General features: G+C 42.0%; 1 protein-coding gene across 1 annotated transcript in view; it reads right to left on the reverse strand.

Moving 5' to 3' along the window:
* The window catches only part of LOC147192107 (leucine-rich repeat transmembrane neuronal protein 4), a 76,180-nt gene extending 59,927 nt beyond the window's left edge, over window positions 1-16,253 (reverse strand). Inside the window, exons 1-2 of the mRNA XM_086135621.1 lie at window positions 16,250-16,253; window positions 6,734-8,289 (exon numbers count right to left, since the gene is read on the reverse strand). Of these exons, the coding sequence (XP_085991747.1) occupies window positions 6,734-8,289; window positions 16,250-16,253 (1,560 nt within the window). The remainder of the gene's footprint in view (window positions 1-6,733; window positions 8,290-16,249) is intronic.
* Between the last annotated feature and the right edge of the window lie 1,690 nt (window positions 16,254-17,943).

Here is a 17,943-nt window from a genome sequence, read left to right on the forward strand (position 1 = left end):
TTTGTACCCTCGCATTCTTGTCAGCATGATGCGCGCTTTTATTTATTAAACATTGTTTATTCTCCAATTAATCTTGAGTCTGTTTGTTGGGGTCTATACAAGCAGCTTAACTGTTCCTGACAACCTCACTTGTATGGTGAATGCGATCACATCTTTGGATAGACATTTGACACACAAATACAGCAGGACAATGGACTAGCATGAATCGTAAAATATTACGAACGTGCCAGCATAAACCAATCCTCTCCAGCACACAAAAATAGCTTTCAAAATAATACCTGAATTGAATCAGTGCCCCTATTAAACATATTCAACAGATATCTGAACACTGAAGGGAGGATTTATAACGCGGTGGTTGTGTTGTACAGCATTAGTTTATCTTGGCACACCTAATAAATTGGCATGGGAACACATAGGAGAGAGAGAAATGGTGGGTGGTGAGAGGCAGACGGATGAGAGAATTCAATACATAGATAATAATGTATGTAAGATGACCTTGATATACATAAAAAATCTGCTTCAGAGATTAAATCCCGCGAATGAAAAAAAAATACTGCTTTATAGATTACTCACACTGGCTAATTAGCAGGTATGAAAACAGCACTGATTAGACCATCGCGTTTTTATCTACAGGATGGAGCCGACTGCTTCACGTGGGACAGTAAACCGCTTTCGCCTTCATGCCATCAGTACAAATTAGCATATTTGTAATAGGCTTGCTGAGTATTTTTGTCTCTTTCTTTGGCTTTTGGGATGTTTTCAAAACATTGCTTTTATCTTCAATTTGAATCCAAATAAATATGTGACAAATAGCTGTGAAAGATATCGTAAAAAATCCACTTTGTTGACCCCACTACACATTACAGTGGATGAGTTTGTGTGACTTTGTGATCAAGTATTCAGCCAGTATTTACCTGTAGGTAGAGCAGTGCTGGCATATTTCTGCCTCAAATCTGCCCAGGCGGTGTGCTCAGGGCGTCATAACCTGTAAGCTGCCCAGTGATCAACTACATTGTGATGCACGGCCGTCTTTCAAGGCAATGCGGTACAGGCAGTCTCTGTTGCCTGCAGCTGGACTTTTGTCTGGTCCTCCAGTGGCAACATGGGCAACGGTAAAGACAAGCTCATCTGCAGCAGCATCCGCTTGCTTATCAGCTCAGAACATATTGTCACCATTTGGTCGAACCCAAAAAGATGGCAAAACATACACAGAAGGCTCGAAATGATGGGGGGGGGGGGGGATAACAGAGCGCGTACGGTGAGAGTTGAGGCTGTGTCATGGATGGGAGGGTAACTAATTAAGAAAGGTGGTTGGGAAATCGGTTTGTGGTGTTTCCATCTGTCCCACCCCCCCCCCCCCCACCCCCGTCCCACTGAGCTCCATTCCCAACCAAAACCATCCCTCAACAGTGTGTTCCATATATTGTCCCACCTATTTCACATCCAGTCATTGGAATGTGTGTTTTACTGTCAGTTCAAGCCACTGTGGGGCTGCGCTGTAATTGCTCACTGAAAGCATTGACGCATTTTGATGCCTGAGTGCAATTTGCTGACACCCACATTGACAACCTCAATCATATGTGTATTGTCCATTAAAAAAAATTGAATCAAACAAACACATCTTGAGTAAAATGCATCTTTACAGTAAAACCTGCATTGCAACATTGAGTGTGAGTCGTGTTCACCAGCATGCATAAATCCTGATATACATGGCCTGTTGCATCCAGCAAGGAATAATATCTTCTTGTCAGCCCCGGCCCCTCCCACCAAGAATATATTTGCAACTTCTCGGTAATTGTCCTTCACCTAAATCCTTGGCCCTGTCTGGAGTAAAGTGAAGAAAGCGGGATCCACCATTTGTGGCCTGATGAACGTTCCTTGCCTACGGCAAGTCATTGATTCTGGAAGGGAAGCACAAGTATCCCCACTTCTTTTACTAGCACGATTTTATGATCATCCAAATAAATTATTATATGCTTCAAAGACATTTAAAAAAAGAAAACTCAGCAGAGAAATCAAATGGACAAGGCTTCTCAGGTCACGGAAGAGAACTCTTTATGAGCTTCCTTCAAATGTTCAATTCCTCTTCACCCTTAACTTCGACATCGCTCCAGGTCCACTTTCCCATTTCTTTTCTCTCTCCATTCCCTTACCTACCCCCTTATCTCATTCAATTTATAATATAATGCCTCTCAAGGTGAATTAATTCACAGTCGAAAAGAGAACCAGATTAACAGCCACCAATTTAATAGCACTCCAGCAGACATGGATGGAGGAGATTATTCTGCCTTCATCAACTGGAATGGTCATAGGTTGCAAGCATCAATATGCCAACCCCAAAGCTTGTTACCCTAATGTTGATTGATGCACGACAGAGGATTTTTGACTAAATTGACTTGATTGTCCTCCTTTCCATAATTACAACATTCTTACATTCGTGCTGCAAAAATCCAGAATGTTCCATCCCATGGGTCCCGACCAATGTTTGGTAGTTTTTCTTTTTTTCATTACTGCAAAGATATTGGATTCATTCTATATTCATAAGATGGTGTTTCCAATTTTCATTAGATGTATTGAAACGCTATGCAGCAGATATATCTACTGCATACCTTTTCAAACGGACACGAGCGGCTTCTGCTCTCCATTCCAGTCTTTCTAAGTGCTGATTCTCTTTTTCATGTTGCAGGAAGCAGCCAGTGAATCCAAAAAGGCTCCCCGAGTCACTTCACACGGTCTTGTGGTATCATCAACCCCCAAAATAACCAACGTGTCAATTCATTCACTGGTATTTGCATATGTTCTCAACACCTTGGACATACCGTATGTTACTGGAATAATAAATTCAAGTAAGTATAGAACAAAATCCATTAATCACACGGGGCATTCACACTCTGATGGTAAAGCATTGCACACTGACCATTGCGATGTAACTCTGTCCACACAAGGCAAATGAATGTCGTCATAAACAGGTAATTAAATGGAAAAAAAAAACACATGCATGAGACTGTAAAGGGCAAAACGGAATAGAAGGTTAAATGTAACCTTGTAGAACAGTCTAGTAGGGTAGAAAGGGATTGATGATTTGGCATATGTAGCCAGCCAGAACCGTTACCTCCTCGCTGGAGAAAGATCAAACTTAAAAGGCACCAAAACTGTCATTCAATTCTAATCTACATTTTGCACTTCCAAAAACCTTTCATCTGATCTCTTTGTGTGAACATTATGAAAGTCTGGGAGCAGATTTCAATTCCTCAAGTGGTTCGATGTTTGATTTCTGCTACTGTTGCAGTTTGTTTGTGAACAGAATCTCACCCAGAGAGACACAAACTCCACGAGTGATTTTTAAATGTGTGGCATCTCATTATATGCATAAGAAATCATATCCCAGCCCACCTAACACACCACTTGGAGATATTGATCTCCGGGAGTTCCCCCACATGCAGTATGTTTCGGCAACTACAGCTTGCTTATTCTTAGAAAAAATGTCTTTGTTACGTTCACTTTCCTCCGCAGGTTAGAGTGTTTTTATATTTGTTCTCAGAGTCGCACGTGTCAGCTTGAAACCCATCATCATTCATGAAGAAAAAAAAAAGGGGGTCTTTCACTAATCATAGGATGGACAGCCGATAACGGGCAGTGGTCTGTGAACTGATGCCTGCCAGTCTGGCTGTCAAATCCGACTGGCTGCTTCATTTCTTGAGCCTTCTGCGGACCCTCTTGTCCGCCTGTCGACTGCTCCGTCCCAGTGAAATGGCTTCTCAATCTCACATGGGCCACAATCACTGGCCTACCCCTCACACTTTGACCTTGTGTGCCCTATTCCGCTTGTTAAAATCATTGTCCTGTACTCTATTCTGTCAGTAGCACTAAACTCATATTGATGAATAGGCCTGCTTTGAAAACAATCTGGGAATATTTACAATACAAAATATGTACCGGGACACATGGTACTAGGTAACTTAACGCTTTCATTCCACAAAATGTACTTGTACTGTATCTGTGAATGAGAATAAGCCGTTTGCATTGTAATTCATGTAAAAAAAAAGCGACCAGTAGGTGGCAGTGGTGCCTCACGTACTTGAAATGAATGCTTTTAAAAAAAAAGCTCTTTTTCTCCGGTTTTTGCCCAGGAATCGCCATTTCCATGAAACTTAGCCATTTTGTCATGTTGATTGCTGAAGAATGGAAAAAGATGGAAACCATTTTTTTCTGCTGAAAGAAGAGAGCCCAAACTTTATTTTGATAGGTTCCATGTTTGTATAGCATTAGAACCAAATATTATGTGGGCCTTGCAAGATCAGTCAAAATCCAGTAAAACGCTGGGATTGACGGGGGTTGCTCCAGTGAAAATGGCTGGGATTGAATGAGTTAATGTTCAATTGATGTAAATGCCATAAAATTAGGAGGAAGACCAAAAGTTTGGAGCAAAATATGCTCAAAATCTGAACACATTTACAAATTCAAACTATCACACATCATATGAAAGTAGCTGCATGTTCTCGTCGACATAAGATGTGTGTTCTACATTTATGAACTGATGCCTACGGCCCCTTATGTTATCTTCAATAATGACAACAACAAAAAAAGCAACTAGGTCAATCCAATTTAAACCAGCAATTTTGGCATTTTTCGACACTTTTTCTTAAAATATACACATAAAGTTACAGTGACTCACATTCTCAGAAGAAAAGACTGGCAGAGCATCAGTCCATAGGCAAGTTAGCCAACGTTAGTGAGTATTTCAAGCGAGCACAACTAGTAACATGATATTAAATGAATCAGGTTGCAACAAGAAAAAAAAAATCATTATGGCAGGGGGGTGGGGGGAATACAGCATTCGTTTCCGTACTGGAGCGCTAACATCCTCATTAAGCTTGGATCAAAGTGTGAGGTGCAGGAAGCAGTGGCATGGAACCAGAGTGTGAAACCGACAGGATTAGTGTATGAGAGAGATGGTCTCTCAAGCGCAGAGCATGTTTGATGTCTCCCACATGGCTAATTGTAGGCCGCAAAATCAAACTTTCAGGAGTGCAACATCTCCAAGAAATTACAAACAGCAAAGTATTTGTTAATTTTGTATTTTTTCCAAGCAATTACCAATCTGACGCTGACCTCTGACTGGAGAAAGAGAATGTCTCAAAAAATGACACTATATGGTGTTGATTTAATATATTTAAAAGAATTTCACCAAACACATGCTTGCACTCGGCGAAAAATGTCAACATTTGTTGTTTTTTTTTTTCATTTTGGCTCAGATGGTGGGATGGATGTTTTGTACAGTTGGCACATGTATGGTAAGTTACTGTATATATATAGGAAGTCATGGAAGGATTTGGATAAGTATTCTTTTTTTTTTTAACTATTTAGTCCTTAACTGAGTAAAAATGAAAAAGGAAATGAAAATTTATTAAGGCACAGTAATTTGTGGAAATTGATCAAATAAACACAAGACTACATTCGTGGAGCTGCAATCCTCAGGAGCTTAACATCTGTCCAAGGAACACAGAAATGCAAAAATATAACAGTGGGAAGATACAAATGAAATATAGATGCTTCTCTCTTTGTCTGACATACCCAAATTTAAGCCAATAGGACTTGTAGGAGAGACATGGGGGCTGTGAGGTGGGTGAGCGCGTGCCTCCGAATGATTTATGTCTGTACAGGGGCAACCAAATGTAGAAACAAGATCGAAGCACATTCTGAAATGAACTCTGGACTTTGCGAACCGCTGACTGATAGTTTCTGTCAACACTCCACCACAGTAAAAGATGATTCGTGGGACAGACATAGCGAGACATCTCGAAATAAAATACAGTGGAACCTCATGCTCATAAATCCTTTGCGTGACTACATTCATTTGTGAACTGAAATAAGGTTTCCCATTTAAAAACATAATTTGTTCCGGCCACAGAACAAGGATATCCATCCATCCATTTTCTGAGCCGCTTGTCCTCATGAGGGTTGCCGACATGCTGGAGCCTATCCCAGCTGTCATTGGGCAATAGGTGGGCTACACCCTGAATTGGTTGCCTGCCAATCGCAAGGCACACATCGATGAAGAACCATTCAGGCTCACAATCACACTGAGGGACAATTTAGAGTGCCATGCATTTATTTTGAATGTGGAAGTAAACCGGAGCACCCGGAGAAAACCCACGCAGGCAAGGGGTGATAATGCTGACTCGACACAGGAAGGCTGGGGCCTGGAATTGAACCCTGCACCTCTGCACAACACTACTACGACTACTACTACTACTACTATTAATAATAATAATATGGGGGTTGGGGGGGGGGGGCTGTGAAGCAATCTGCCATTTTTACAACAATATTGGGTGCAGTTGTCATGAAGACAATCCCCCTCCAGTGAAATTTGAATCATACAAGAGATGCCATGGGCATTTAAACACAGCGTTGATGTACTTCACACCGTTCTCCAACATGCAATACTGCGCCCCGAAAAACATGAAGTCAACATGATTTAGGCTTCTTAAAAAAGGTATTCTGTGATAAAGCAAGCAACTTGAGCAGAACTGATTGTGTAAAGTAAGACTCATCTTGTTTTCAACACATGATGCTGACAAATTAAAAAAATAATTAGATGACAGTATTTTCCTTGTCTGTGGCTCTTTTTTTTTTTCAAACAAATACTCAATGCAGAGTAAACAATTACCTCTGGTCGTTTCTGTGTGGACAGAGTTTTGTTTAGGAGGAGTGGCGGTGGTGCGGGTCATACCTCACATTCTCGGGAGCCTGAAATGGTGTAAGTGCAGGTTCCGGTCCCATTGACGAGAACATCCATGGCCTCTGAATTGTTGGGTTTATAGTCCACATAGTACTCCTGCAGGGGAGAGCTCAAGGTGCGTTCCGTTTCCTTTGACTTCTTACGCCGCTTGCGGGCCGTCGAGGAATTCTCCTGCAGTTGCTTGACACTGCTAGGATAGCGTTTCCACGACACGTAGATCACCAGTAGGATCATGGCAACAGACAGAAACAGGGCCACACTTCCTGCAACAATCTTATGAAAGGACACAGGCTCCAGATCTGGGGGAAGTGCTGCTGGCTCGGTAACCGCTGATGAAGTTGGGCCCCTGATAGATCCTTCAGCTCTCTTTCCAGAGCGAGTAGGTGAAGCCAAAATTGCTGGGTGATGTTCAGGCTGCTCGGAGACATTGGCTGGAGTGGGGGGAACGCTAACGGTGAGCGTCGTCACTTGGTTGGACTGGCAAACCCCAAAAGCTTCAACAGCATCCATCACTTTCTCACCTTGGGCTTTCTTTGGAGAGGCACATATCATAGTGGTCTCCTTTGCACCCCGAAATTTCTTCAGCCAAGAGACAAGAGGACAAATGGCTGGACCACAGTCCCAAATATTCCCAGCCAAGCTAATTGCAGTGACGGAAACCCAGGCATCAACCGCCTCTTGGGACACATTCGCCAACTTGTTGGAGTCCAGATTGAGGGTTTGTAGGTTGGGCAAATATTGGTAAATGGCAGCATCAAGTTCTGACAGATCGTTCCCAGACAAGTCAAGTTTTTGGATGGAAACCCAAATCCAGGTGAGGCCCTGGCTCATGGAGCGAATGCGATTCCACTGGAGATAAAGTGCCCGCAAATTGTAGAGACGAGGAAAATGTGAAAAATTGATCTTTGAGAATTGATTGTGTTCCAGGTGCAACTCTGTGAGCTTGACTAGGCCAGAAAGTGCATTCCGAGTGATACTGCGCAAGCGGTTGTAACCCAGATCAAGAAACTCAAGATTCCTGCAGTCTTGGAAGAGACGCAGTGGAAGGATCTTGAGTGAATTAGAGCGGATGTGAAGACTGAGAAGCTTCCGTAGTCCTTGAAACTGGCCTGGCTGCAAGACTTCCAGTTTGTTGTATGACAGATCAAGGTTACGCAAATTAGGTACAGGATGGAACGTGGTGTTGTGAAGCGAAGTGATCTTGTTGGAGCTCAAGATCAGTTCTTTTAGCCTGCGAACTCCCTGGAATGCCATGCCATCTACAACCGTGATGTAATTGTGGTCTAAATAGAGCCAGATGAGGTGGTTCAGGCCAACAAATTGGCCGGCTCGAAGGTTGACGAGGCTGTTGTACCTTAACGACAGGCCTTCACAACCTCCTGAGAGGTTCTTGGGGACATCACGGAATGCACTTGACTCACAGTACACAATTTTGCCATCGCAGCGACAGCTCTTTGGGCATGGACGCTCTGTTTGAGCTGGGCTTGCTGCGAGCCACACCTGCATCAGCAGTTGGAGTATTATCCAACGACGTTGCAGAGCAGAGCCTGCATGGAAAGGAAAGGAAAGGAAAGGGAAGGGAAGGGAAAAGCGTAAAGCAGATAAGCTAAACAACATCAAAAACATGTAACAGTATTATGTAGTAGTATGTTTGATTATAGATGTACAGGTCTACATTTCACAAGTGGGCTTTCAATTTCTAACAAACTCGTCTATATGCATGTGTGAGCCAATACTCATAAACATGAAAGAAAAGTCCCATTTAGGCTTGGCATTTCCTCATATTCACCCATAATGAGATTGAAATGCAACCCTACCCTGCTCTGTCACCTTTGGAGTTGAATATGAAAGCTAAATGGTTTGATCAATTGTCTGTAGTAGGATAACTTGATGTCTTCAAAAGAACTTCAAACCTTCGGAATTGTTGCAATGACCTAGTAGTTTGTGATTTTGTAGTTCCACCATATGTTAAGGTATTGCGAAATTCTCCATTGTGAGACAAAAAAGTTTTTTTTTCTTCTTCTTCTCAAAACACACTTAAAGCCTACAATCAATGAATTTTGCCTGCCCTTATGAAGTCACATCCACCAGCTGACCAGCCTCTCTGTGTACACCATGCAAACTCCACCCACCCATATACTGTATATATTTTGTTCATTTGTTTGAATTCATAAACAAATAACTGAATATGTTGTTTGCATTGTTGTTTCATACACCTTGCTTTTACGGATTGCATTCCAGCAAAAAAATGAAATAATCACCCAGTCACACTGAAACTTTTCAACGCTATAAAGGTTGTTTGACTTCTATCCCATGATTGCTACAATTTCAAAGTCATGCTCATGATTGTACACCTATTTTCACAGATTTTATTCCAGAGCATCTCAGATGGGCACTATGCTCACAACATAGATTGATTGCTCCAATGTTTATCTCATGCACACAACCACCTTCTCTCTGCGAAGACCTCTTTATCCCAACTGTCATCAACTCAGCTTCACGGCTACGATTCAAACAATCTGAAGCGATAAATCACTTTGCCTTTACCACCTGTTGGCCTGTGTCAGGCTTGTGGCATTCGCTGATTGTGAGAAATCCTTTCCCCAGTTAATCTACTCAGTGTTGATGACTTGATCACATTTTCTGTAGCGCCACTCTCTCAAACCAAATCCCATGAATTTACCCTTCCTTATAGACCCCTATGGGGCATCACCGGGTGTGACACTGTTTTGTTTCTCATATGCGGGCAAATTGAAATGGTCACAGTCCATTACCATTATTGTAGTTTGGTCGGAATATGAAAAAAATAAGCCATGAACGAATGCGTCAGCAAGAATTACATGTGAATAAACAACAATGAAGGCAAATCGAGGTCTACTGACTTTACTTTGTGCCATGTTGCTTTTAGCCACAGTAAATAGACACATTTGACTCAAAAAGATAACTGATGATAACTGTGAACAGATGCTCTCGGAATCTGTTCACAGAAGCTGAAATGACTCTTCAATGACTAAACTGTTCTACGACTGAGAAACCAGCAGTCGTTGACATCATACCGCATTGTCTCAGCACGCTTGACACCTGGTAGTTTTGCTTTTGCTGAGCTGGACTCTGTTCAACAGTGAGCAGAGTCCAGATCAAATTGGTGCTGTGTAAAGGAAAAGAAGGAAAATAGATGCTTCAGTATCCAGAGAAAATGGGTCACACAAGACGTTACGTAACGGTGGTTGGCTTTGTCCCACACTCTTTTGATATTCTGTAATTATGGCATTTTGGAAAGCAATTCTGAGTAAAAGTGAGTGACAGAGCCCTTTCACCAAAAGCTTGTATGTGTACAAATTGTCATTGTAAACTGTTGATTTTAATGATCTGCTGTCTGCTGCATTCTTGGAGATTGGAGGATTACAAACTAACTCCTAATATTTTAGCAGCAGAAATCTTACATAAGGGGGAAAAAACTCTCAGGTTGAATATTAATTAAGATCAAATCCAAATTTGGTGGTTTTGTTCAAATTACAAAATGCTTAAAAAAAATTAATAAGAGCCCATGCAGAAAAAAGGTGTGTCTCTGTGTGGGTGCATGCGTGTGGTGAGCAACACTTGTGGGTAGACTAGACGCTTGCATTAAATTTGCAAAGAATTCACTGAAGTGGTCAATGGATTTCTTTTTCTCGTTCAAAAGGGGGTGACCGTCATTTGCATTAAAATGGTTCTCTGCAGAGTAACTATTGATCTGTCATTAAGAAAATATTGATTTCTTCTTGAGAAGGTGCTGTGGGGTTGTGTGCTCCAATAACCTTTCACAACATTATCAATAAACGTGAGCGTATAAATTGTGCATACATTGAACTGGTTTAAAAATATATGACAAATTGCCAGGCGTCCTACTTGGACAAGTTATCCTAAACCTTGCCTGAAACTTCTTGATGGATACTTGTAGACGTACAAAGTATCGAAGGCGGCGTCCATGGCTTCCGTTTCAGCATAATCTCTGCAGGATTCGCCAGCGATAATTCTCTCAAATAGAATAGCTGAGGGGCGTGATTGAACATATGCTTTCTAGCATCGCCATTTAGTTTCTAGCCAAGCATCTGTGTAGCCCATATGTGTATTGGATGTATTTGCATGTGTGTGTGTGTGTGTGTGTGTGTGTGTCAAAGTACAATACAGACAGAAACATTATTTTCAGAAGAATCTTTCATCATCCCTCGCAGATGGAGCGAACGGTTGTATATACATCATCAATCATGTTACTCGCGATGCTTTCTAAGATACGACAGAACATTACCGAGATCCCATGCGTATTGTTGCAACGTAATCGTAAGATTGCGGGAACGTATGTGTGGGTCGTTAAACTTTTTTTTTTTTTTTTACAAATTCGACTTTAATCCCGTGAGGTTGCAGATAACGCTCTGTTGCTTGTTCTGTATTTCCCCAGGTCTGTTAAATTAGATGGGAGCGCCTTTCTTATTCATTCTAAGGCTGCCTCATAAGAAACCTCCCGCCTCTCTACTGAAGCCTTATGTGGGTAATGAGTGCTCTGTGCACTAAAGCCTCCTCTAATAGCATTCGCCAACTTGCAAAAGTCACCCTCCTAGGTGTCTCTATTACCCTCTACCTAATGTGCTATTCTCCATAGCTTTGTTCTTCTCCTCTCCCTATTTTATACCCCCTTTGTTAGATTTTAAATCCGACTATAATCATGCACCACGTCCGTGACGCCTGGTGCAAATTCATACTTTTACAAACGTGGTCAGTCATTGCCAGTTGTTTTCAATTTGGATATTTTGTTTGGTTTGGGCTCCATCATAAATGGGCAATTTTCTCTCTGAACATTTAACATTCAGTATGGTAATGCTGTATATCCGAGCATCTCGTTTATCTTTGCCGTGCTCTTCGGGTATCCATCTAAAACGAAATAAGGATGGATTAGCCAATTGTGAAATTGTATCTAAAGGCAGAGTACAGAACGAAATCATTTCTGTCCTCTGCATGACATCTATTTCCGCCTCACAGACGTATGCAGACAGTGAGTGCACTTTACCGCGGACCTTTAATAAAAGCAAATTCAGCTCATCAATTTAGCGAATGGCCACGCTAACCGGCGCACTGTTAGGCGCACGAGTGTGGTCTGGTGTCAGTGACAAAACGACAAGGACTGTAGCTTTGCACATGGCTGTAGCTGACCGACAGACGAACACAGAGGCAGAACCGCTGCACCGGCGAGCACCCATTAGTCTCCAATTATCTTTGGGATGATGGCAAGGCCTGCCAAGTTCGAAGCGTTTCAGCTGCTGATATAAAACAATTGCCTCCCATGCCCTTGAATTGGTAACACTTTAGTGAGAGTAAGACAGCAAGAGTATTTTTGTGAATACAGCGCACACACACATCTGGCAGGGTGAGTGTGTTTTGCTTTTCAATCTTGTCTGATTCCTGATTTCCCTTGATAGTAACGGCTCCATGCAGGTGAAGTGACAATAAGGCTGAGAATAACAAAAATAACCAGCCCACACGGTTCGCTCTCTGTCCCTCAAACTCAGCTTTGACAAACAAACTTTTGCATCAGAATTGCTTTAGCTATGCCAGTTCCCAAGTGGTAGATTATTATATTTAATACTGAAGCACCATTCCACGTTTTCAGTGTCTGCAACCTGCCAAAGCTATGAAAATGCACGCTGACGTATATTTGAGGTCTATAATGGAGAAAATGTGAATCAGCCAGTACTTTACATACATGACTAACAGATCACTTCTACATGCATAGTCCATCAAGTCCTAACAACACAATGGAGTCAATTAGAGGCGGGTTTTAGCCATTCATGACTTAAATGTACAAGTACATAAAAGCCGTAACTCTCCCGTCTGAAGGATATTATGTTTGACATTCATTTCAAAACAGCTGGTTTGTCACCAAAGGTCAATGGCATTTGGATGCTTTCAAGTTTGGGTTTGAGGATTCGACAATGTTGCTTTTGATGCCAAACCTGCTCAATTTAACTCAACTCCAAGGAGTTGGCCCGGTCTGTGAAGTCATCTTCACTGTCATGTTAAACTGTCATGTCCTGTCATGTTGAATCCAGATGAGTAGGTTATTCTTAATGCAGTGTTCAAGGCATCAAAAAAAATAATAATAATAATAATAATAATAATTAAAACTACTCTAAAACAGAGGTCCCCAACCTTTTTTGCCCCACAGACTGGTTTCATGTCAGCCAATTTGAAATAGGACTCCTGATACTGTCTATTAAATGTAGCCTTCTCTTTCTTGAAAGTCGTTGGCTCCTCTTGTGTCTCCTGGCTGAGCCTTTTCCCCTTCCTGGAAAAAAACTTTTCAGACGTTGTTTTTTTTATTCATTTTGCTAGCTCCTTGGTTTCATTTTAGCGGTAACCTAGCACGTGACCGAGAAGCGCATTCATACGAACCCTTCATTAGTGAAAAATAAAAATATATAATAAAACACATTCATTAAAAACTGAAAAAAGTAAATACAATTAGTATAAGTATAAAGTATATACATATTTTTTTTAACTGTGCACAAAATCAACCAGCCAGTGATGGCCAAGCGGGCATGTTGTAACTAATTGACATGTTGAGTCGGGTTTGTCTTAACCTCTATGGCAGAGGCTTGGGACTGATTCACCGAACCCCGAGGGTTCTATCTTACTCTGGTTGAACACCACTGCTATATAGTTGAGTTGAGAGTTGAGTTGAGATATAACAGAGAATCCGGTCATTTTTCAAAATAAAACATCTTTCAGATTCCGAAATGATTAAAACAGAAGGAATATAACTGATTTATTCTTTCTGTGCGGCCCGGCACCAAATGACCGTACCGGTCCGCGGCCCAGCGGTTGGGGACTCCTGCTCTAAAAAACATTCATTTTATACATCCAGCTGCAATCATTTGAGCTGTGCTGAAAAACTGTTGTTTGGTTCTATCGCGATGTCCTTTGTGCATGACCATGGAGAAACCAGACAGGTAGTTCACAACACCACAAGATTCAATTATCTTTTTTCTTTTTTGTTTGTTTCAAAAATCAATTATAATTTGTAAAAGCTTAGCTGACGCTTTGAATGGTTTCCTGACTTTGTCGTGACACCTCAGCGTGTGTCGCTCTTGATTTTTTTTTTCATCTTACAAACATCAATACCTTGTATTTTATGCACTCTGTAGTAACTGAGCATTAGGGCACACCATCTTGTGTTTGATCAATATCAAGACCTTGACTTTGTTTCAGCTCTTTGTTCCTTCAGATGCTGACAAGGTTTTTCGACCATTCCATTCACGTTCAGGTAAATGGTTCAGCGAGAGACTTATTTGTGTGTGTGTGTGTGTGTGACTTCATCAAGAAGGAAGTGCAAGAGATATTCACAGAATCAAACAAGGCTTTTCTTCATTGGAACCTACATGATGTGATGTATGGCGGATGAATGAGAATATCCTGGCAGAAAAAAAAAAAATTCTCAGAGAGAAAGCACCAAATGAGCTCGTTGCCTCTTGGGACCCAAACAACTGACTTGGGTTAAACTGTCATTAAATTGAAGAACAAGTTGAAGACGTAAAGCTGTTATTATCTGAAAGGCAAGTGATGGGCTTAGTGAGGCCGCTGGGATCACTGGGTTTTCATTGCAAGTACAACTGGGTATCGTTGGAAAAGAAGTGGAATGGCACACCACATTCTAACTCGGAAAGGCTTGCAATAGATTCTCACTTTGCTTAAGTTTCTATTCAATCTTTTTTTTGGGTGGATATCATTTGTATATATTCAAAATGTGATATTGCCCTCAAGGGACCTGTCTGGTGACCCCTGCCAAGCTTCACCTGACATTTGAAGAATGCTGCCTTTTGGATGCAAGGGAGCCAGCAGAAGGTCATCGCTTGTCTTGTGTGCCAATTTGACCTTGCATGTAAGCCACAGCCAATGGTATGAACACGATATACTGTACCAACAGGTTCTCTGTTGAAGATCATTTTCAATAGATGGGACGCTAAAAGATGACATCGGGGGAAATATGTGCGGGACAAAAGTCTCGCAGGAATTTTGCTATCAGCCCTTTGGCAACAGTTCTCACCAGATCTCTCATGACGAGGTGGATGAAATCTAAGTGCGTTGCGTGCTGTTAATGAAGAACATCACAGACAGCTACAGTGGGGTGGGTGGGTGGGGGGGGGGGGGGTTGCACTATCATCAAGTACCTGAAGTAAACCGAATTTAAAAAAAAAACATGATTGTGAGGCTTTTTTTTTTTTTTTTTTTTTTGGTGTGTGTGTGAGATGCACTACCTGCATCAACTGTCATTAAACTCACTTCACTACCATCATCATTCGGACACACTATCTAACAAACAAAAAGCCCGGCCGGCTGCCATGATACACCCTATGGGGTTACTTTGCACATAAATTGCATTTGAGCTGCTAGACCCACACGCTGCATTTTTGAGTGCATATTGCTGTTGCTTATGTTGATGCTGTGCAAAAACCCCACTATGGGTCAATATATCTCGCTGCATTATAACTAATGGCACAGCAATACCAGTGGACTTGATCATCTGTACAGGCGACTAGTTTCCAATGGTTGCCGAGTGAGACCAGGCTACTACCGGGTAGGCAAATGACGGATAACAATGTCTAATTATACAGCGTAGCGTTAGTGTGTGTCTGTGTGTGTGTGTGTCTGTGTGTGTGTGTGAGCAGAATATATTATCAAAGAGAGAAACCGAGTGAGGGATTGGGAGTGAGTGCATCGTCGTATCCACACATGAGGAAACCAGGACAGCAATGACAAACCAAAATGTTCACTTTCAACTTGAAATGTGGTAAATGTGTCCATTTTACTGAACTGATTTTTTAAAGTCATGAACAGGCACACTTTGTAGATTACATCTTAAGGACATTTGCATTGTGCGTAGTTTGTGGTCCAAATCTGCACCGTGCCTACAAATTTTAAAGTTTGGCATCATGGATGTGCCACAACTGCGTATAGCATAATTTTGTTTTGACCAGATTAAGGACACATGATAGATTAAATCGGGAAGCCACGCTTTTCTAACATGGACAGGCTTCCAACATTGATGTGATTAGCATTCCTGTGACTCTTGTGCATGCCAGTGAGCCAGCCATTCAAATTGGTTGAGAGCAAAAAAAAAAAAAAGAAGTCTAATTTGCCATGCACACCATTTGGACTACTGTCGTTGAGTGTACAGCCTTGCAAATTACAAATGAAGTCCCTTTAGTCTGTAATAAACCTTCCAGCCAAATGGGGGTGATGGGGGGGGGGGGGGGTGGTAGCACTGCAGCGCTGCTACTGAAAATTGATGCACAGCATTCAGCACTCATTCTTATAGCTTCTCAAATACGTTTTGGCAGTGTATTCCGAATACCCCTTTTGCTGCTGCGAATGGATTCGCACCACAGTTCCTCGTTTGAACGCATCATTTCGGGATATATTCGCGTGTACGTTGCTCAGATAAACTACGTGTTGTTTTGAAAGGCAGTCACTTACCCATATCCGCGTTATCTGTCAAGTCCAGTTAATGGATTCGGATCCGCATGTCCACTCACAGGTACCGTCCTAATTCAGTGGCCGGGTCTGAGCGCACCTGCCCCCGCTTCCTCTGCTGGACTTGGGTGTGCAGTCCGGTTCAAATGCGCCTTTATAAACGCACAACGCGGCACAATTACCTCCTTTTTTAGGATGACTCGTTGGATTTGATGGAAATCCAAATTCAAAATTCCACGTCCATGCTTTTGCTGCAAAAACAACAGCCGTGTCCAAGTTGGAGACAACAAAAATTGCCCACTGCAGCAGGCGCAGTCCCATCCAAGTGGACCGTGGCAATCTCTTCATGCACCTGAAGATTCATCACGAGCCCCGTCGGGGAGCCTCTCATTTAACGAAACATAATTCGATTTTCGCCGAAAAGCAGCCCTTACATTGCACTCCCGTGCAGGGCAAAAGCTTGGTGTCGTCTGACAGGAGGGATGCTCAGTCTGGACCGCCCATGGCGCACAGAGCAAAGTCCCGCTACTTTCCCCACAAGTCAACGCAAAAACCGATAAAATAATCCAATATCCAAATATCCACCTTTTTTGCCTTCCTTGAACGCTGTTGTTCAGCCGCGCGTCTGCATCCCCGGGCAACTTTAACCAGGCAGAAACCGAATGCCCTCTTCTGGCGGCTGCGCAACCCACGCGCAGGTCCGTTCAAAGTGGGTCCGGATGAAGCTCATCCGACCAATATTCCAGGCGAAGATCTACAACGGGTATTCCTAACGTCACGCCAGACGAATCGATATATTTATTTACGTCAACAACAGCTGGGGAAACAGGTTGAAATATTTTCCAGCTCATCAGATGCGGTGTGTCCATGCGTGCGCGCACATTTATTTTTGTCTTTTCAGCTCTTTTGCATCTTTGTTAAGGTCCTGATCTTTTGTATTGTATTCAACTTGGCATGCTTCTTTGAGTGCATAATTAGAATTAAATTTAAATTATTATTTTGCCACACGAAGGGCAGAGAAACAACCCTGACTATGTTCGTGCACTGAACTTCCTCAAATAAGTGAATTAAAAGTAAGGAATAGCGCCGTGAATGTGACACAAACTTTTTTTTTAATTTTAATTTTTATTTTTTTAATTGGATTGGATTAACTTTATTGTCAAATGTACTGGATGTGTAACATACAGCACAGATGAAATTTCTTCCCTCTCAACATAAAACAAGAGGAACCACTGTGGTTGTCCGCGCCGCTATCAAAAGAGAAGTTCACAAAAAAAAGACAAAATAATACAAAACAACACATGAGACACAGACAATCGTGCACTCTTAACCACTTCCCTGCATACACTTTGTTGTCTGAAGCAGTTATAGTGGGGTACACATCTTGAAATTCAGATTTTCTATGAATCACAATTAATAGTTTTCAATTGTGGCGACTTGAAGAGCCCTTAGGATTCATTTTAGATTTGAGCAATAGCGCTGTGCCAACCTGTATCATTAGGTTTGTCGTTTAATTCATGACATGATTGTGACTGTTTAAGGCGGGGGTCGGCAACACCCGGCTCCAGAGCCGCATGCGGCTTTTTAGCGCTGCCTAGTGGCTCCATGGAGCTTTTTAAAATGTTTGAAAATGGAAAAAGATGGGGGGGGGGTGAAAATATATTTTGTATTTGAATATGATGTCTGTAGAGGACAAA

Source organism: Hippocampus guttulatus, chromosome 17, assembly GCF_054856545.1.
Source record: "Hippocampus guttulatus isolate MCC_2025c chromosome 17, RoL_Hgut_1.0, whole genome shotgun sequence".
In the NCBI taxonomy this organism is placed as follows: domain Eukaryota; kingdom Metazoa; phylum Chordata; class Actinopteri; order Syngnathiformes; family Syngnathidae; genus Hippocampus; species Hippocampus guttulatus.